Here is a 22,692-nt window from a genome sequence, read left to right as displayed (position 1 = left end):
CTCCCCACCTACACTCACCTTTACTGGCTCCATCCCCGCCTCTTTGACCTGTCTGTTTCCTCTCCACCTATCCTCTCCTCTATCCATCTTCTATCCGCCTCCCCCTCTCTCCCTATTTATTTCAGAACCCCCTTCCCCTCCCCCATTTCTGATGAAGGGTCTAGGCCCAAAATGTCAGCCTTTCTGTTCCTATGATGCTACTTGGCCTGCTGTGTTCATCCAGCTCTGCACCTTGCTTGTTCTTAGTGTTTGCTCGCTTAATGCCGACTTGTATGCTCTCAATATTCGTGATTTGCATTGTGGCAAGAGCATCGGTGGAGACAATATCGAGTGATGGAGTCCCACGCCTGGCCACCGGGCTCATGGCGGAGCACTTAACAAGGACTGTAAAGTTGAACTTTTTTTATTACTTTAATTTTCTGCCTTTTATATTCCATGTTTTGGTTTATTTTTGTTTCAAGATGGTGCCAGAGAATGGCGACAAATGTACAACTTTTTGCTGCATTTTCTAACAAAATACATGTGAAAACAAATCAAATCAAAAAGGTTATGTTGGCTACTTAGATACTATTTCTTACTTGAATAGTCGAAGTCTGTCTGGTGCCAAGGATGACATGCTTGACACCTACCAAAATCTTGAGCTAGACTTCTTGTTCTCAATCTAACAATTGGTGTTAAATTGCATTATTGGATCTGGTTTTGTGCACCATACGTTAAGGGGTGAGTTGATCATTCTTTTTTCTTTACAACAGCAAGTGATTTTGTTTCATTTTATCTGAAGGGGTGGTGAAAGTTTCAAAAGTCACTTTTTTGAAAGAGAAATTTTACATCAAGGGGAAATTCCAAGACTTGGAGAATAATAGAGAATTAATAGTGGTAGAACTAATATGCAAGTTCTTTCAAACAGTAGTTAAGTGACGTTTTGATACATACAACAGAAATACTGTCCTGTGTAATATATTTAAATCATAAGTTCAAAATTTCATCATTGAATCCCAACAGTATGGAAACAGGCCCTTTGGCCCAACAAGTCCACACCAACGCTCGCAACATCCCACCCAGACCCATCCCCCATAACCCACCTAATCTATGCATCCCTGAACACAATGGACAATTTAGAATGGCCAATCCACCTAGCCTGCACATGTTTGGACTGTGGGAGGAAACCGGAGGAAACCCGCACAGACATGGGGAGAAAGTCACCCGAGGGTGGAATTGAACCCAGGTCCCTGGTGCTGTGAGGCAGTGGTGCTAACCACAGCCACCGTGCTGCTTGAGCAATAAAGTTGTACTTTAACTATTTCAATAAACTTTGTTTCAGAGTAGTACTGCTGATTATTGTTTTATGAAACATATTGCTTGGTTGTGTAAGCACTTTCTTATTATGAAAAATGACAGTCTTTGTCTGCAGCAGTTTGAGAAGGCAGTTTGCCACCACCTGGACAGTTAATGCTGGCCCAGCTAGGGATTCCCTCATTCTGTAGTGGAAGTAAGTGTTGTAAATGGAAACATTATAGCTTTTGTTCTCTTTAGCCTCCTTGCTTGTAATTTTTAATTATTTGGAATTTTCTGTGATTAACAAATGCAAAATTGAGGTGCATTGCACTGATAAAATCTACTCTCATCACCACAAGCTTTCTTTTGACAGTAGTTCTCAGCCTTATTTAAACTTCACACGATGAAAAGATTGCAAACATAATTACTTGATCATCGTTTTCAAGTGACATACCATCCTGATTTATACTGCTTGTCCATCTTCTCTGGATCTACGGCCTAGGCTTCCGTTCCTACTGTTCTGAGACCATCAGTGCAAGATGGTTGTGACTATTTTGGGGATTCCATGGAGAATTTGTCCTCGCTATATTAACCAGCTTCTAGACAAGTCAAAATAAAAGACTAGGTTTTATTTACCTCATTTAAATGTTTGTCCTTTTTCCTCCAATATCATTTTTTTAAACCGATAAGTAAATTTATTATTCTAAAATATGCTTTGTCCAGAATTTAGTTTGGTATGTGGTACTTTTATGTACATCTGTACTTAATATATTTTATGGTGCAGTTACAATTAGTCTGTTTCTGTAGGCAGAGATCTTAATTGAGGTATTTGAGGCAAACCTTACAACTGAAGCATTGTTCTGTGCAATGTTAGTTCTGAGGCAGCATTTGCATGTGAAGTGGAATGGTGCTCAGTCCTAATGCAGTTGAAATTTGTAACTATGATAACTGTCATCAATAGAGCTGCTAGTGAGCCCAATATTAATGACAAAGTTGGAAGAATGTGGGAAGAGGGTGTGCAGACTAGACAACCGAAAGTACCGGTCTGTCCCAAATTCAGCTTGTTTTACTTTCTGAACAGGTTCTGAACAGCATGTTTGTCTGGCAGTTGGCTATACTGACAAGACTTGCAGTCAAATTGGAAAAGAATGAGAGTAATCAGATTTGTCACGAGAGATTCTGGCTTTCAAATTTTGGAAGGGGGTTTCAGAAGCATTCATAGTTTCCAAAGTTTGAACTGAAGATCTGATATGAGTGAGCATGTTTGTTGCTTCTGGGTAATGTTCCTATTTGTCCTGGTCCAAAAGCCATGCTGAAAACAGAGATTTTCTGTAAGCATTCAGATATAATTAACACTATTTGCCTGTGTTTCCTGAGGCCCAGGAAAACCATGCATTTGAAAAATGAAAGGTGTTAAAATGGAAGCCTGCAGCCGCCTCAATGTTTTGGTGACCAACATGCCTATGACCGCAAATTTCTTGCCTGCCTTTCATAAAATTGGAAGTTGGTGAGTTTCTCATTGAAAAAGTTTGAACCCCTTTGCCCAGTCAGTGGAGTAAAAATTCTATTCATTATATGTTAAATCTATTATTTCAAAAATAGAACAGGGTTGCATTGTTTTATACTTTACTCTTTATTTCTTTTCAACTAATTTTGTTTTTTTTTTTGACATTCTTGTATGCTCCTTTTGCAGGCCTTCTTTAAATGATCTATTTCCGTACCATCCTTTGGAGCATGGATCTCCACATACTCACAGATATGTTAGAGATTGTCAACCTATAATTTTTGGAAACGTGACACATGAAACCTGGCCTGCTGATAAATCTACAAACCTTCCTGTAGCTAAAACTACTTTATTTGTTTCAAACTTTCCACTTGATGGAGGAAAGCTGAAAGCTGTCACTGGCCACCTCACGTTTGTGAATAATCCACTGAAAACTGTCTCCATTTTGGAACCGCTAAAATCGGGTGGATGCAGTCAGTCTTACAGAGCAACTGTACAGGAAACTATAAAATCCAAAAAGTGTTTGGTAGCTCAGAATGGTGGATTTTTTGACACTGATACAGGACGTTGCTTGGGTGCAGTTGTGAGTGATGGAAAATTGGTACAAGATGGAAAGGGAATTCAAAACGCTCAATTTGGGATTAAGAAGGATGGCACGTTGGTATTTGGGTAAGGAGCTAAATAAATATCTATACTTGATTATAATATTACAGTGATGATCCTATCTAAGAAATTAGTCCTAATTTGTAGAATTAAAAATTATTGACTTAGTTTCCCATTTGTAAATTAATTATTAAAATTCAATTAGAAAGTGTACTTTGCCAATAAACCACTTGCATTTATTAAATGCAATATGGTCACTACACCACGAGGTGGCATGGTGGCTCAGTGGTTAGCCCAGCTGCCTCCAGGAGCCAGGGACCTGGCTTTGATTCTACCTTCAGCCAACTGTGTGGCATTTGCATGTTCTCCCTGTCTGTGTGGGTTTCCTCCCACAGTCCAAAGATGTGCAGATTAGGCGGATTGGCCATGCAAAATTGCCCATCGTGTCCAGGGATGTGTCGGCAAGGTGCAATAGCCATGGGATATGCAGTGTTATAGGGATGTGATTGTAGGGATTCCATAGAATGCCATTGTATGTCATCAATGCATGTGTTATTGATTAGAGGACCAGGGAGGTGAGATGGAGCTTGGAACCTGGCTCAAACCTGGGGCACTGGCTGAGTTGGTGAGGGTGGGGCACAATTTGTTCCTACACCGCCATTTTTAAGCAGTTGCTTCCCATGTCTTGTTAATGACATCAATTTTGTTTCTGCTGTTTGTGCCACATACAGGTGATAGAGGATATTCTACCTTTTTCAACATAACCACATTTAATATTACATACTTCAGTATGCTTATCAATTAACTGAACTTTAGTACGTTGGGCAATCTTTATATACATGAGAAAAAAAGCTTTCCCACCATTAATGTCTTTCCACACTAATTTTCATTCTCCTTTGCAACTGACATGGTAGATTCTATGCCATTGTCTTGGTATTGAAGTTGCTGATTGCACAGGCGTTAAAATAGTTTTTTATGGCCCTCACAAACAGTCAATCCATCTGCAGTTTTCAGAAATGAATATGGAATATTTTAAAATTGTTTTACAGGTAATTTTTATGAAAGTATTTGTTCATTTGAGCATGTTTACTTTTACGAGCAACATATTAATGTATGACTTGGCTTACTTGTTTATTTGTATCATAGGAAAAATCTTCAATAACTTCGGAAGTAAGAGAACAGAAATATGTCATTAAGCCCCTGAAACTTGTTCCTTCAATCCATTAAATCGTGTGATGGTCCTGTGCCTTTTAAGAGGGATTTGTTCTGTACTGCTTCTTTTGCAGAGAGGTGTTGCCAGTGGTGCCGGAATGTCTGTCTGTTTAAATTGTTTATTTTATCCTGGGCTGGAGATAACACGTGAGAAACTGCTTTGCTGGATTTGCCTTTTCCAAGGGTGTATTTATGGAACAGTTGATAATTATTTTAAATAAATTTGCTTTAAGAATTTCAATAGAGTTCAATTTATGCCAGTTCTCTTTTTTGTTCATATTTTAACTGTGGTGTAAGAATAAAGTGTGTTTTGATTAAAGCCTAACAGTTTAACCAATCAAATTACATCTGGAACAGCACTTTATAGTTGAAATAAAAGTTAACCTAGAACCTATCTCCTTGATATATTTTGAGGGGAGTGGATTTGATCTAGTACAAAACACATGGCTGATCTGTACCTCAATTCTACTTACCTTTTTTTCTACTAATCCAACCAAAATTGAAGGTGTGCACTGTTTGTCTAGTCCAACTATTCCAAAAGCCTCAATACTTCAGAAACAAAAACAGAAGTTGCTGGAAAAGCTCGCCAGGTCTGGCAACACCTGTGAAGAGAAATCAATGTTAACGTTTTGGGTCCAGTGACCCTTTCTCCGAATGCTTTCAGCCTTAGTAAATCAATTGTTTTATGTAGTTCCCAAAATGGCCAATTGTTTGGTTTTTTTCTTTATTATACGTAGAATAAAAAGAATAATTACCCAGGTTTATTCAATACACATTTGTTGATTTAAAATGGGGCAAAAGATAACGTTTGTAATACGAAAATATAATTGTTCATTCCTCTAAAAGCAAAGCACGCACACAGTCAATAAAGGAAAATAAAAGGATCTCTCTCTGTAGAGATTCACATTGGGATAACAAAAACACTTCAGGCTAGTTATAGTTCTTGAAGGCAAAAAGGACAAGTTGTAAAATTTCAGATGGCTGTCATTCTGTTGCACTGGTCACTGAACTTCTCCAGACTCTTGGCAGATGCAGCTTGCTCAGGAATCACTGTATTAAGAAGTCTTCCAGTACAGTTTGTTCGTTTGCATTACCTCACAACAAAGTGTTTCTGAAACAGGAGGGTGATGAGCAAAGTTGCCGTTCCTCAATGGCTTTTTCTGTCAACTATAGATTGAAAAAGCAACGTTGAAGGAAAGACGGCTAGGTGCTATCTAAGAATGAGTCTGACCCATTTGCTGAAGTCATGTGACTTTTGAAATCTTGTCTTAAAAAGTTGCAATGTATCCTTTCATTGACCCCTTTTTCAAAATAAAGCAATTCCAGCATCTGCACTGAATTTGAAATCAATAATTTTTTTCCACAATCTTTCAAAACCCAATACTCAAAACACTTTTAGCAACTCAATCTGTTTTTAAAAAGTCTCAAACCTAGCTCCCATTCCAAGTATCACCTTCTCCTCTACTGTTTTGGGCTCTTTAACTTTCACTTGATTTCCACAATTTACTCCACCTTCTGAGATCTGCAATTCTGGTCAGTTATTAGAATTGATGTTAATCCTTTGTATCCAAAGTCAAGACTCAGAAACACAAAGTCATGAATAAACCATCAGTATCACGCAGGCTGTCCCACTACATGTGGCGAAATAACTGCTACCTTTCCTGGGAAGATTATAAAAGCCTGAGAGTCATTCTGAGCCGGGTGACAATGCGATTGTTGGATCAAGATTCCAACGTGATGACTTTCAATAAATGTTACATTGTTGTGAAAAGGTTTACTTTGCCATGTTATACAATGTCAAACAGCCACCTGAGCTTGATTTAGTGATATTATTCATATTTGTTGGTGTCATTTCCAGTTATACATGGGCAACAGACAGTCCAATTCCCTTAATGGTGCAGTGGTGGCTTGTTCTTGTACTTGTTATTTTCTTAATCTGTGGTAGATTTGCTACATTAAGTTACACTTTCAAGAAGTCCTTGAATGTTAATCTCAGGACTTCATCACCTTAAGCATTCACTCCCTTCTCCACCACAGCAAAATGGCAATTTCAGATCAAAGGTGTGGCCATGGGTACCCATATGGGCCTCGGTTATGCCAATCTCTTTGTAGGATACATGGAATATTCATTGTTCTAGTCCTACTGTGACCCCCACTCAACTCTCTCTGGTGACATCATCAGTGCTACTTCCCTCTCTCATTTCGAATTGGAAAAGTTTATCAATTTCGTTTCTAATGTCCAGCCTGCTCTCACCTTCACCTAGTCCAACTCTGACTCCACCCTTCCTTCCTAGACATCTTTGTTTCCATTTCTGGGGAGAGGCTGGCCACCAATATCCACTACAAACCCACTGATTCCCACAGTTACCTTGATGATACATCCTCACACCTTGTTTTCTATAAAGACTCTGTTCTGTTCTCTCAGTTCCTCTGTCTCTGTCATATCTGCTGTGATGATGACAACTTCGTCAAGAGGGCCTCCGAAATGTACACCTTCCTCAATCTGAAATTCCCCAGCACAGTAGTTGACAGGGCCCTTAGCCAGGACCGATCCATCTGTCACCTCGTTCGTTACCCCCTTTCTTCCCTCCCATAGCAGCAATAGGGTCCTCTTTATCCTCACCAGCATCCACATCCGTAGGATCATTAGCTCCCATTTCCACCACCTCCAGCGGGATGTCACCAGCAGTCACACAGTCCCTTCCCTTCCCTTCCCTTGTCAGTCGATCGCAAGGCTTGGTCCACTCCTCCTCTGCTCCCAGCACGTCCTCAAGGCACCTTCCCCCTACAATCGCAGGAGGTGTAACACCTGCCTGTTTATTTCCTCCCTCCTCACAAACCAAGGCTCCAAACACACCTTCCAGGTGAAACAGCGCTTTACCTGCACTTCGCTCAACCTAGTCTACTGTGTTTGCTGCTCACAATATGGTTTCCTCTGAATTGCGGAAGTGAAGCGCAAATGGGGCGACTGCATTCTGAAATGCAGATGTTCTGTCCACATAAAAGACCCTGAGCTTCTAGTTGCCTCCCACTTCAACTATAACTGTGTTCCCTGTCCGATATCTTTGTCTGGGGCTTGCTTTACTGCTCCAGCGAAGTTCAATGCTAGCTGAAAGAATAGCATATCCTACACTCTTTGGGAACTCTGCAGTCTTCTGGACTAAAATTAAGTTCAACAATTGCAGGGCTTGAGCATCTTGCCCCATGTCTTTGCCCCCATCATCACATTGGATTGTGTGTGATAGTAGCCATTGTCAGCTCCTAATAGCCCCCCTATAACCGCTATTCATTCTCCTAGGCTAACCATTATTCACTTCTTTGTGTGTCCAACTGTTTTTCTCTCGGTTTGGGCTATGTCTCCACCTATTGTTTACTCCTCCCCCATCTTCTGCATTAATACCAAACTTTTCCAAGCTACCATCAGTTCTGAAGAAGGGTCACTGGACCCAAGACATTAACTCAGATTTCTCTCCACAGGTGCTGCCAGACCTGCTGAGTTTTTCCAGCAATTTTTGTTTTTGTTTATGAAAATAGCAATACAGGCTACCATATGCAATATGCATTTCATCAACTCAGCAAACTGCCTTCAACCGCCCCAGATATCTCTGCTACCTTTACCGCCGAGAAAGCCAAGGGCAGCAAACGCCTTCCCCTCCAAGCCACACCATCCTGATTTTGAATTGTATCACCATTCCTTCGCTGTCACTAGATCACAATTCTGTAACTCCCTTTCTAATAGCAGTGTGGGTGTAATAGCACCACGTTTTTCCCAAAGGGGAATATTAGCTGTTGAGTGTTTTAACTGGATAAATTCAAGGTAATCAGAAAGAGCCAACATGGTTTTGTCAAAGGAATTCATGTTTAAACATCAAAGGTTTCAATCTTTTTGAATGGAGGAGCAGGCTTGAAGAGCCAGTGGTCTACACTTGTTCACGTGTACGTGGGCTGTATCGGTTCAATGAAGTGGTTCTCTGTCACATTCTAGACAACAATTTGGGATTGTTAATACATTCTGGCTTGCCAGTGACATCAATGCTCCATGAAAATTGTATGGTTAAACATTGCTGTAAATTTTGCCTCCACCTAATGTATATTCCAATTTTGAGCTGCACAATTCTTTATCTCTCCTACACTATACCTTCTGCTTTCCTAGTAAAGTGGTCAGCCAGCTGCTCTTTTTTTTTTCCCTCTTTCTTTCCCACCCCCATCTCCCCCAAAATGAATATGTTGATGCTTCCTATTTTGAGTTCTAGAAACTGAGAACACAAGAGTGTTGTAACAACCAATGTTTGTAAGTTTTTAAGACAGAGACTTGTTGTTTCAGGTGCTCTATCAGTCAATTATCTTGTTTCACCACTCGCTGTTTTTTTTTCCACTTTTCAAATATTGGGACCTAATTTTAAGTGATGTTGAATTTGAGTTTATTTGGATTAGTCAATTTACAGCTGCATTGTAGAAAGTTTGATCGTGGAATTACTTGAATCGTACTAATTTTGTGATTAAATGAATAAATTTATCATAATGTTGAGATTGAAACAAATATCCATGAAGCTAATTATGAAGTTATAGTATCACGAAGGACACCAATTTAATCAGATTTGATGAACATAAGTTTACAGGATTGGGAAGATTCCTGATTTAGTTTTTAGAAGAGGTCAATGAAAAAATGTATTTGAACTTCTTTTTAAGCATTAGAAACATAGAAAATAGATGCAGGAGTTGGCAGTTTGGCCCTTGGAGCCTGCACCACCATTCGTTATGATCATGGCTGATCATGCAATCTCAATATCCCATTCCTGCTTTCTCTCCATACTCTTGGCCCTTTTAGCAGCAAGGGCCACGTCCAGCTCCCTTTTGAATATATCTAATGAACCGGCCCTAACAGCTTCCTGTGGGAAAGAATTCCACAGGTTCACAACTCTTTGAATGAAGAAATTCTCCCTCCTCTCAGTCCCGAATGGCTTACCCATTATTCTTAGACTGTGGCCACTGGTTCTGGATTTCCCCAACGTCGGGAGCATTTTTCCCACATCTAGCCTGCCCAGTCCTATCAGGATTTTATGTGTTTCTATGAGATTTCACACACCCCACCACCTCCAACAACCTCCCCCCCGGGCGAGTATTAGCCCAGTCAATCCAGTCTTTCCTCATATGTCCATTTCGCCATCCCGAATATCAGTCCGGTGAACCTTCGCTAGATTTCCTCCTCTCAGTACTCAAGATGTAACCTCACCAAGGCCCTGTATAACTGCAACAAGAATCCTTACTCCAATACTCAAATCCTTTCGCTATGAAGGCCAGCATGCCATTAGCTTTCCTCACCACCCACTGCATCTGCATGCCAACCTTCAGTGACTGTTCCACCATGATACCCAGGTCTTGTTGCACCTCAATGTTTCCTAAACTGCAACCATTCACATTATAATCTGCCTTCCTGTTTTATGACCTAAGTGGATAACCTCACATTTATCCACATTATATTGCATTTATCAAGTATTTGCCCACTCAGCCAGCCTGTCCAAGTCACCCTGCAGCCTCTTAGCATCCTCTGTACGGCACAGACTACCACACAACTTAGTGTCATCTGCAAATTTGGAGATATGGCATTCAATTCCTTTGCCCAAATAACTGATGTGTATTGTGAACTGCTGAGGTCCCAGCACTGAACCCTGCGGCACCCTGCTCTTCACTGCCTACTACTCTGAAAAGGACATGTTTATTCCAACTCTCTGCTTCCTGTCTGCCAACCAGTTCTCTATCAATGTCAACATATTACCTCCGATACCATAGGCTTTAATTTTCCTTTCTATTCTCATGTGTAGAACCTTGTCAGAAGCCTTTTGAAAGTTGTTGGAAACTACATGGTTTCAGATAACACTGGTCTTGGTTGCTTGAACTCATTCTATAGAAGATACCTTTTTACGACTGACATTTATGACTTCTGTTTGAACAGTGTTTTGCAAGCTTGGAGATGGTTTGGATTTTTGTTTGGGAGATGGAATCTGTTGTGAAAGGCCTGCCTCACTCATCTGTTCTCGTATTTCTGGAAATTTTCTTTTTTGAATTGAAACCTGATTGTTTCCCTCAAAGAGCACCTGGGAAGATCTTCAATTTATGTTTCCTAGATAAACTGCATTTTCCAAGATCCCAAAGGCAAACACTCATCTAAACATGCCAGAAAATGAGACCAACAGCCATCTGAACACCTGAAACATTCCCCCAAGTACCACATTTTACACTGACACCCAAAGGAGCAGCATTAAGAAACATCGTTCTGACTGCTCAGCTCAGGAATTATTCAGTCATTGTAAACAAAAATACTGGAAATTAAAATTGGTCAGGGAGCATCCATGGAGACAGAGCAAGCTAACGTTTCAAGTCTAGATGACGTCGTTAAAGCTGTCAGTCATTGTTTGAATAACATTTGTTTCTGTCTTCAGCGGTTCTGAAACTTCATTATTCACCAGCCAACAGTCTTGCACAACTCCTCGGGGAGCAGAGCAACTCAGACAGAAATTTGTTGATTGTCATTTCTTTTTCCCATGCCTGAGTGGTTTTTGGATATTCATTGTTGTCCTACACTTGAACAATGTAGTTACCCTTACCATTATTTCCATACAACAATTCATAATATTTTCACTTTCCAGTACTCTCTAAGAATATTTTCTGCTTTAATTTGCTATGATTAATGCAAAAATATATTACTGCAAGAGGCATTTTTAAAAGCAGTTTTCTAGAAAGGAAGGTTTGCAATTAGAGGATGTTGCAGGGTAATCAGATATCTCAAAGCACTTATGATTGAAGACTTATGTTTCATGACATTATGGATAACACCTCTACCCTTCAGAGTAGTGCCATGAGATCTTTTGTGTCCACCTAAAAAGGCATATATTACCTCTCAATACTTTTAGTCATAGCCTCATGCTACAGAATCCTATTTCTGTACTCTAGTATCAAATTTCATTTGCTGGTATCCCAATACAGTTGTTTTAGAGTAAACCTTTCCCAATTAATCTTAGTTGAGTAAAGTAATACAATATACTAAATTAGAAGTGTAATCATAATTCTTAAATATTGACAGATATCTATCAGAAGAGGATGTCACGGATAAGGAAAACCCCTTTGTTCAACTGGTGACTGGAGTAATATGGCTTCTGCGAAATGGCACTATTTATGTTAATGAGAGCCAATCAGCTGAGTGCTCGGAGACACAGGAAACAGGTACAGTCCAAAAGGCAAAATGCGTGACTTAGTAAGTGAAGATAATATCAAGCTGGAGAGGGTTCAGAAGAGATTTACTAGGGTGTTGCCAGGTATGGAAGTTTTGAGTTATAAGGATAGGCTGGAACTTTTCTCACTGGAGCATAGGAGGTTGATAGGTGAGCTGATAGAAGTTTATAAAATAATGAGAGGTGTAGATAGCAGTTGATGGTAGTTGTCTTTTCCCCAAGATGGGGAATTTCAAAACTAGGGGACACACTTTTAAGGTGAGAGGAAAGAGATTTTAAAAAAGACTTGAGGCATATTTTTTTACATAGAGGGTAGCTCACATGAGGAATGAACCTCCTGATGAAGTGGTGGATGCGGGTACAATTACAACATTTAAAAGACATTTGGATGGATATATGAATAGGAAAGGTTTGGAGGGATAGGGGTTAGGAGCAAGCAGGTGAAACTAGTTTAGTTTGGGATTATGTTCAGCATGGAAGTGGTTGGACCGAAGGGTCTGTTTCCATTCTGTGTGACTCTATAAAGACTGTGGAAGTATTTTAAAAACTGTTACTGTGAAATCCAAAAGCAAAAAAGAGGTATACTTGATGTAACCAATAGTTTGTTTCCTACACTCATCTTATATATTCTCATGTGTACACATTTCAAAGCACTGTTAACCATTTGTATTTGAAAGAACGTTTGTTTGCTTTTAGTGTGTGCGTTCTAACTTTCGGTTAGCACGTGCAAATATTCTGGTGCTGCAGTTGATCGAGTAGAAATATGTGTTAAACAAGAAACTGCCAGTTATTTTCCACACTATTGAAATCAGTTTTTACAGCCACATTTTGTTTCATGTTCTAAGCAGGAATGTCCCCATCAATTGCTGTCCACAGCACAAAAGAAATCAAAATTTGAAATCTTTATCAATGTTTATTCTGATATTAGTTGAGAACAAATAAAGGTTTACTATGTACAAGTTTTTTAAGAGTAGGTACGTTTGAACATCCCTTTGATATAAGGATCCAGAACAAGATTGCATAGAATTTAAGGCATTTTGCACATGAAGACAGGAGAAGGACTTTCTTTGCACAGTGAGTGGAGTGGTACACATTTGAAATGCATTACCTAGCATGTGGTGGAAGGAGATTCAATTTAAAAATTCAAGTGTATTATCTGAATGTGGCTGGTTGGTAAATTGCTTTTTCACAGAACTGGTGCAGATATGACACACCAAAGAATCATCTCCTTTGCTGTGACATTTTGATTCTGCATGCAATGCTGTAAAGATTCTGGGTGGGTAAAAAAAACTAGGAAAATTTTAGAAACCAGCAAGGAATGATTTTTTTTAACAAAAATTACAAGTTAGAATTTATCAGGATGATGAGTGGCTTAAAGGAGAACTTGTAGGTGCTGGTATTTTCTGCTTTTGCCCTTCAATATGGAAGTGATCCTAATGAGGAAGGGTTTGGAAGATGCTACCTCAGAAGTCTAGGTGAATTTGTTCAGTGCATCTTATATAGAAACATAGAAGATAGCAAAAATCTCACTTTATTGACATGATAGAGCATCTGCCCTGCATTTGACCACTTAATCACCCTGTCCAAATCTCATTGCATCCTTCCCGCAGCTCACCCTTCCACCTAGCTTTGTGTCATCTGCAAATTTTTAGATACTACAGTTGGTTCACTCATCTAAATTGTTAACATATATTGGAATAGCTGGGGTCCTAAGACCGATCCCTGCAGTACCCCACTAGTCACTGCCTGCCATTCAGAAAAGATCCATTTATTCCTACTCTTTATCTCCTGTCTGCTAAACAATCCATCTCAATACATTACCCTTGAACCTGTGCACTTTAATTTTACATAATAATTTCTTATGTGGAACTTTGTCAAAAGCCTACTGAAGGTCCAAATTAACTACATCCACTAGCTCCTCCGATCAACTCTACTACGTACATCCTGGAAGAATTCCAGTAATTTGTCAAGCATGATTTCCCTTATGTAAATCCATGCTGACGGTATCTGATTCTACCACTGTTTTCTCAGTGCTCTGCCTAAAATTCTTGCACTCTAGCAACTTCCCCACTACCAACATCAGACTGACTGGTCTACAAATTCCCTGTCTTTCTGCCTCCTTTTTAAAATTGGAGATTACATCCCCAATCTGTAGGAACTTTTCCATAGTCTAAAGAATCTTGGAAGATAACCATCAATACACCTGTCATTTCTAAGGCCATTTCCTTAAGTAGTCTGGGATATAAATTGTCAGGTCCTGGTGGTTTATCAGCCTTCAATCCTCTCAATTTCTCCAACACCATGAAGATTTGTTTTAGTTATTCCTCTTTAAACTTGGTGTTCCCCATCATTTCTGGTACAGTATTCGTATCTTCCTTTGTGAAGATAGAAGCAAAGTATGAGTATAGTTCATCCGCCATTTTTGTTCCCCGTTCTAAATACCTCCATTTCTGACTTTCGGAGTCCTGCATTAATTTTCACCAATGTTTTTTCTCTTTATATACCTATTGAAGCTTTTATATTCAGTTGTTCTGTTCCCTGCAAGCTTACTCGATTTCCCGCTTCTTAATCAAACCTTTGACCCTCCTTTGCTGACTTCTAAGCTGTTACCAATCCTCAGGTCCCTTGGTTTATTTTGCAATTTTGTATGCATCTGTTTTGGATGTAATACTAGCTTAACTTCCCTCAAGCCATGGTTTGGTCACTGTTCTCTTTGCACTGTTGTACTAGTCAAGAATAAACAATTTTTGTTGTTCACCTATTCACTCTTTGAATGTGTGCCATTGTCTATAAACTCTCATTTCTTTCAGCAACATTTCCCAATCCAAATTAGCCAAATTACGCATCTTACCATAATGTTTTCTTTATTAAGATTCAGAATCCTAGTCTCAGGATCAAATACCTCACTCTCCATCTTGATGAAAAACTCTTATTATAGTATGATCACTTGTTCCATATGATCTGCAAGTTGTGAATTCCATGTTGAATCAAGAAGGCTGTAACATCTGGATTAATAATAGTGATAATACCACTGGGCCCTTGCCTCCCAAAAAGTGTAACCTTGAATCTTGTGAAAAGAGGGTGCTGCAAGAAAGGGACACCCATTACCTAAGGAAGGAATGGCCCCTTTATCTTGCATGTTCCCCCCCAAGCTACACATCATCCTGACTTGGAAATATATTGCCATGGGTCAAAATCCTGGAATTCCCTACCTAATGACATCATTAGTCTACCTACAGTAACTAGAAATACAGCATTTCAAGAAGGCAGCTCACCACTACCACCTTCTCATGCACAATTAGAGATGGGCAATAAATGTTGGTTAGCCAGCAATGTTCAAATCCCAAGAGTGAATAAAAAAAAACTCATGCTTATCATTTACCTTCTGCTTTGCTACATTTTATTTTATTCACGCATGGAATGTGGGAATTGCTGGCTGGGCCACCATTTATTACCCGTCCCTTGTTACTCTGTGGTAGTGAGCTGCTGCCTTGAATGGTTGCCATCTATCTTTCTCTATTTTTAGAAATCTTTTAAGACTTTCCTCTTTGCCCATCTATCAGTTCCCTATTCTAGAATATCAAATCTCCTTTATCCTTAATCTTAGCATCACTTCGTCCAGTAAATCATTTTGCTTTCATGTGAACTCTCGTGTTAATGTAAGCTGTATTTTGTATATGTTGTATCAGTATCATTTAAAGCACATGTTCCTGCAGAAACATTTCTGTTTATTGATATGTTTTTGGTGCTCTTTCTTTGTATAAAGTATACATACTCATGACTATTCAGCATGTGTTGACAATGTTTCAGTGTTTGAAAATGAAGTACGGTCGTTAACTTGAATGTTACTTTCAAAAGACACTTTTGCAAAAATTTTCTCTTGCAAATTGCCTTGATGAATACAAGATGATCAATTCAAGGGGAAAATCAATATTTATTCTGCATGCAAAGAGTGACTTCAACAGTGGTTGCAGATCATTTCTGCAGTTTTCTCCTCGAATTGCCACACCCCCTCCCCAGCCAGTGCTGTTGTGATCATAATGTGAAAGTATGGAAGAAAAATAAAAAATAGAACATGAAAATGTGAAACATTGCCACACCCTTCAACTATTATCCTAAAATATTCCTGGAAGTCTTTATAATTTGTCGAATAACATGAGTTCATCAAAGTAGCTGAATTATACAGGTTTTTAAGTTGGTTTTTCTCAACTGGACCAGTGGTAGGAATATTATGATTTTTCTGACACATCCTACTTTTGAAATGGAGGAATTGGTCCCTAATTCCTTGCTTGAAGTGCACTTTGAGGGGGTCACAACTGTTAAATGTTATGCAATATAATAGCCTGCTGACATATTGAATTTGTTACAATTTACAGACCTAGAAATGCAAAAGTAATGCTGACACTGAGAACCCTGCTCCTCTAATTCTGGCCATTTACTTCACCCCACTGCTGGCAGTTGTTTGAGACCTAAACTCTGGAACTTACTATGTACATTTCCAACTTTCTCCCCTTGCTTTAAGATGCTTTTAATTTTGCTCTACAAGCAAGCCCTTGATCAATTGCTGTATGATTTTGACCTTCGATCTGATGTAAATTTGTCTAGTTATGGTACTGTGTATGTTAGGCCACTTTACTGTAAATACGTTATATAATTGCAAACTGTATAATTTAATATAAAGCAAAGTAATTACTAAGCCTTCTATTTCAAATAGGATCTTTTGAAAAATTTGTCAATGTGATGTCTGCACGAACTGCTGTAGGACATGATAAATATGGGAGGCTTATTTTGTTGCAAATAGATGGACAAACTGACCTTAGAGGGTAAGATAAAAGCTTCAGATTTTTAAAATGATTCTATTGTTGTTCTGTTACAGCTTTATAGATTACATTTTAATCAACATTATTAGATTAACCTATTATTAGAAATATGTTCACATTTTTGAAATGTTAGTTTAGGGTGTTTTCGTTTTGGCAATGCCCAAATCTTGCATGTAAATGTACTCCAAGAGAAGATCAAAAAGTAATCGTGAGTCAGTTGGTAGACTACAGGTTTATTTTGGTTCCGTGAAAATGTTCGACACAGAGTTAGATTTTTGATCAACAAGGAAGTAGGGGGTTATGTAGGATTGACAGGAGGTGAGACTACAATCGGACTGTGATTTGAATAAAGGAGCAGGCTTGAGGGGCCAAATTCCTGCCCTGTCCTCATTCTTGTGTTCATATAGTAAACATTGCTATGGTTTTGATTTTTATAATCCAAATGTGAAACATTTTTCATATCTCTTTTATTAAGTCCATGAAAAAAAAATGAGACTGGCATCTTCATTTCTCAGATTCCGTTTTGAAATTATGTTTGGTATGCTATTGTTTGACCTTCGTCTCTGACTTTCTATTTCTTATACGACAGACTTTATTCATTGGCATTTCCAAGTTTCAAGGAATATTGAAGTTCTGTCTTTTCCTTTATTCTGTCCCACACAAAAGACTTCGGAAGAATGTTTTTCCTTCACTTTACATTGCAAACTGAGATGTTTTGGAGAGAAGATACTGACCAAAATTCTGCAGATGTGATTTCAGCAGATCTTAGTTGAAGTAGAAATCCTAAGGTCTTTTGTACCTACCAGTGGGCTACAGAAATATTCATAACCATGAATCCCTCCCTTGACTACAGAGATGCCAGTCAGAGACTCAAAAAAGGCAAGAAGTGTTCAGAAAAATGAGGTGCTTCCATAAATGGAAAAAATTAAGTGAAGTGTCAGTTTAAAATAGTCATAAGTCTTCTAAAGGCAGCATGTCCAAACTGTATTGCACCTACCTTTACAAATCTTATCCAAGCAACTCAATTTATATTTCTTGCTTTTTTTTTGTTTTTTGTATTTTGTTGCTTTGGTTTGGAACAAATGCTTTCTGTATCAAATTCTATTCTGATTTGTGAGTTGTCCACTAAAGATTGCTCAGCATTCAAATATAAGCAAATTGACAGAAATATTGATTTGTAATTTCAACGTGACCTACATAATTCCCTTGCAAGCACCTGGTGAAGGCAAGGGGTTTGGACATTCTTGCCAATGTATACAAGTTTAAAGATATAATTTTGTAGCTTTAGATATTATCTTGATACCTTTTTAAATCAGGAAATCTGTTTTGTGTCACACAGCTAGCTAATAGATCACATTTGAGTATATTTAATCCTACCTAATCCAGTAACTGTCATAGACTATGTTCAACAACATTACCACTTAGAAACTTTATGAAAATTGTTTAGCGGTATAAACGTTGCTTTGGTGAGGTTAAGTGGTTCCACTTTGTAAATTAGAACAGAACTATTTGTTTGCCTATTTTAACTTTACAGTATGAATCCTTAAGGCTTTAAACATTCCTGATGCATGCAAGAGATGTAAGCAAGTCTTGAGCTAAATTTAAATTTCTCAAACTTATATCAACTAAACTTTAGGAAATTGAAAGGGTCTCAACAAATTACATTTTTCAGTTGACAACCGACATAAAAATTAAATTAATAATTGATTAGCAATCTGATTTTAATGTAAAAACCAGTGGCTGGTACTTTTCACCATTTCTTTGGTGGCTGGTACTTCACACACACTTTCCTGACTTCAGCTGGTGTTGTCTTCTGAATTCGGACGTAGCAAGAATTACAGATGCTGGAGCCAGGGGTCCCAACCAGAAACGTCGACTTTCCCACTCCTCTGATGCTGCGTGACCTGCTGTGTTCCTCCAGCTCCACAATGTATTGACTTTATCTTCTGCATTCTCTGTTCACTGCAGCCTTATTGCTTCTGTTAGAAGCCAACACAGCTGAATTTGGGGAGCGAAGCATTAAATAAAACTGCTGCTACTTTGGTCAAAAAATGTTGCTTTGAGCTATTAAGCATGTAAACAGAAAATGAGTGAGGGCTAGGTGACTGAAGTTAATGGACCACTGTTTAAACACCTTGATCTAAAGGATTTAAATTCTGCTTTGCCATGCTCCTGCTGCCTTTTTGAAATATACCTTAGAGCAATATGAAAATTGTTTTAATTATTGTGAAGACTCCTTATTTTTCTGTCATTTTTTAAAACAATGGACTGAAATGAGGTAAAACAGTTTTAAAAACCATGAATTGTTGAGGAATCACTGCATTTTTTTGAAAGCAAGTATTCTGACATTCAGTAGAAGTACAGCTTCCTTGCTGCTGGTTCAAGCAAATGTTTTTCAGAAGAAGTGGAGTCAAGGTATGTGTGCAAATGGAGAATTAGCTGACAATAAATAGCTGATTGATCTGTGAGCTAATGACCAGTAATCAATGACAATGGTCTTCTGCCTGACAACAAGTATGTGATTTGTCCCCAGGTAAATGGGGAGATCAGGAGAAGCCGTCAGATCTCCACTAGCTCAGAAACTATCTCTGATCTCTGCAGTAAAAAAACACATAAAGCCCCAACAAAACCAGTTTTCTTTCAGATTCTTTTAAGCAATAAATTAGAAACTTTTTATAAATGTGAACTAATCTAGAGAAGTGTGAAATATCTAGAGAAGGAAGATTGAAAAGCAGCATTCTGATTAACAAAAGAATCATCTTGGCAAATCCAGCGAACAAGTACCATTGAACTGTGTTCCCAGCCTTTCCCCCTGCCATAATAACCATTTTTTTTTCCCCTGTCTGAGCATGCGACAGGGAGTTTATAAGGGGTCAAAGGTTTTACATAGAGTTAAAAGCTGATAGTTTGTAATTGTTTGCCTGTAGCTAGAGTCAATTTGTAATAAACAGTTACTTTTTTAAAATGAAGAACCTGGCCAACACTTTCTTTCAACCCGGGTCTGAAAGTTAGGTAAACTGGAGAGTTCTGCATAGTTTTAAAAAAAACTTGAACTTTAGTGATGACTCCAGGAATAGTAGGGTTTGATTTCCAGCAAATTACCCCAGTGAAGTGTAACATACAGTATGTGAAATTGTTTATTCAAATACATGAATAATGTAAAGTATGTTGCACATTCCCATTAACATGATCAATTCCTTATTATCTATCTCAATTTTTCAACACAAACCATGAAACCTGATCTTATGATAGCTGTGTAGCAACAGTGTACAACATGTATGAAAGCAGTCATTCTATTTGGAACAGCAGCTTAATTAAATGTATGTCTAGATACCATAGTGAAAAGAGGTGATGCTGATATGTTCCCAGGCCTTTGCCATTTTGAATTTTGGGTTTATTGCTGACCCAGCCTAACTGATGATCCTGTAATTAGTAATTCGTACTAAATTTGATAGAGCAGTTTTTAAAAAAAAGTTTGAATTAAAAATGTAAAATTGCATTACAGGCTGAGTCTGTGGGAGGTTGCACGATTTTTAAAGGACCATGGAGTTATTAATGCTATTAATTTGGATGGAGGAGGGTCAGCTACTTTGGTACTTAATGGATCTCTTGCAAACTATCCATCAGATCACTGGTATGTATATTGCAAAGTATGTAAAGTAATATATTATTCGAACTTGATTGTGGAGAATATGATTTGGATGGCTTTGCTGGACCTGAAACCTTGTGTCTTCTTTTTCCCCTCAGATGTTGCCAGAACTGCTGAGTTTCTCTAGCAGTTTCTGTCTTTATTTGTTTTGTTTCATTTGAATTATGTCGATCATGTAAATTTTTAAATAGTTTTATCTGACAATGAACTACCCAAAAGTTACTAAAAATGCTTGCACTCTGAGCAATGAGGTAGTTATTTTTCTTCAGCTAATGCCCACATTTGGGAAGACCTGAAGTAATTGATTACTTTTCTAGTACTGTATGTTTTTGAAATCTGTTAAAATTCATTGACTCCCATGACAAAGTGGATATTGGATATTGAAAATTCATACATGTTTCAACAAGTGCCTACAAAGGACAAGTATGACGTGTATATGACAAGTAATTTTTCTCAAGTTGTGTTTTTCTTAAAACTTCACCATGGTCTTCTCATACAGCACCTTAAATCATACGTTTTGTTTTTATTTAATTGAACGGTTTGGTCTTTTTTAGCCTAAACAAATAGCTAGTTGTCAAAATTCATACAAATTATAGAAAGTGAAAGTGTGTTGTAGCAACGTAATAAGGTCTTTGAAAAATGTATGTGCAACTGAGTAACCATATGATTGATATACCTAAAGGAATTTATTGAAGACAATATTTGTTGTTATAAAATTATTGGATTGATGCAATAATAGTCACCAGGGACTGAAACACTAGCAGCAAACAAAAGTCAAAATTCGATCTGGATTTAAATGAAAATGGGCAGCATGGTGGCTCAGTGGTTAGCACTGCTGCCTCACAGCACCAGGGGCCCAGGTTCAGTTCCAATCTCAGGCGACTGTCTGTCTGTGTGGAGTTTGCATGTTTTCTGTGTCTGCATGGGTTCTTGTCAGATGCTCTGGTTTCCTCCCACGATCCAAAGATGTGCAAGTTAGGTGGATTGGCCATGCTAAATTGTCCATAGTGTGCAGGGATGTATAGGTTAGGTGCATTAGCCACAGGAAATGCAGGGTTATGGGGATACTGTAGGGGGATGGTTCTGGGTGGGATGCTTTTCAGAGGGTCAGTGTGGACTTGTGAGCCGAATGGCCTGTTTCCACACTGTGGGGGTTCTATGAAAAAAAAACAATTTGCGAATTTGTGTTTATATGCAATATTTATTACACTACATACTAAAGTCAAAATATCAGTCAAACAATTGAACAGATGTATCCCAAGTGTGTTGCACTGAAACAGGAACCATGAAAGCAACTTTCCCTATCAAGAGTTTAAGATCAGCAATTTCTAAATGCTCAGCATGAGAGAAATAAATTAGCCAAAATAAAATTTACACCATAAAATGAGAGAACATGTATATATTTTGTCTAGATTGTTCAATATTCTTCATAACTCATAAATGATAGTGATTTATGTAGACAAACCTGCCATCTCATTCAGCCATTCTCCCTTTAGAATATTCCTTCTCTAGCTCCTTTACTTAATTTTTAACTTCTCTGACACTTCAATCAATTTACTCTTCAATTATCTGTCTTTACTTCCCTTTTTGTTTGCCATATCCATCACTGGCCTTTATTAGCTCACTTTTGGCTCCTGATAACTTTACTTTCATGCCTTCATCTAAAGAAATTAACCTTGCACTTTCTGTCCTCCACTTCCATTGCCTCATCCCTGCCCTGAAATCATCACCGTATTCCATGAATCCAAAAGTAGCAAGTCATTAAGTTTAAATGTTCTTTGAGCATTAGAGACCATATTTGAATATGTTTAGTGATTCTCCATTTAAGTTGCCAACAATTGTGTCCACAAACTAGTTGTCTGTAAATTTAATTGTATATTAGATTGGCCTTGTACATTGATCTCCACAATCAAATGTCAAGAAAGTAGGTGGGAAACTAGCCTCCATTGAGCCGTGCCTCAGATATAGACTTCAGACAGCAGTAAGCTTCTTTACATGGTGCCCAACATCTTAGTGATGCCATCAACTAAAACCCATTATAAGCCCACTGTTTCCCAAAGCTTCCTTGATGAGTACCTGGAGCATAGAACCTGTTCCAATGCTGCTTCCTGTAAACAAATTGTTCCATTCTCCCAGTTTCTCTGGGTCAGCTTTTCACTAAGGCAGGTAGCTTGAGTTCGGAAATTTCTCAAAGTTTCACTGCTGCTTAAAACATCCTATCACATTTGATTTGGAGTAGGATGCTAACCCCAGAAACAGACCTGAGGCCAACAAAGCAGAAGAGTGCTGAGGCAACCTGATCAAAAGGCCCTCCTCCATTCTTAGTCTTTGTCCCAATTGTGGTGAAAGCAGTTAAGCCTGATGCACTTCTTCACTCTCCTCCCTGCACCCTATTCGAAT

General features: G+C 38.4%; 1 protein-coding gene across 2 annotated transcripts in view; it reads left to right on the top strand.

Moving 5' to 3' along the window:
* nagpa (N-acetylglucosamine-1-phosphodiester alpha-N-acetylglucosaminidase) overlaps positions 1 to 22,692 on the top strand; it is a 61,210-nt gene that overhangs the window by 9,700 nt on the left and 28,818 nt on the right. The window contains exons 2-5 of one of the 2 annotated variants that reach the window (XM_048596053.1): positions 2,969 to 3,448; positions 11,676 to 11,815; positions 16,538 to 16,646; positions 20,149 to 20,277. In XM_048596053.1, coding sequence (XP_048452010.1) covers positions 2,969 to 3,448; positions 11,676 to 11,815; positions 16,538 to 16,646; positions 20,149 to 20,277 — 858 coding nt within the window. The remainder of the gene's footprint in view (positions 1 to 2,968; positions 3,449 to 11,675; positions 11,816 to 16,537; positions 16,647 to 20,148; positions 20,278 to 22,692) is intronic. The other variant, XM_020524296.2, reaches the window with a different exon arrangement.

The sequence above is a fragment of the Rhincodon typus genome, chromosome 4 (assembly GCF_021869965.1).
Source record: "Rhincodon typus isolate 14 chromosome 4, sRhiTyp1.1, whole genome shotgun sequence".
NCBI classification, from domain to species: domain Eukaryota; kingdom Metazoa; phylum Chordata; class Chondrichthyes; order Orectolobiformes; family Rhincodontidae; genus Rhincodon; species Rhincodon typus.
Note: the sequence above shows the minus strand (reverse complement) of the source record. Positions and strands in the feature narration are given on the sequence as shown.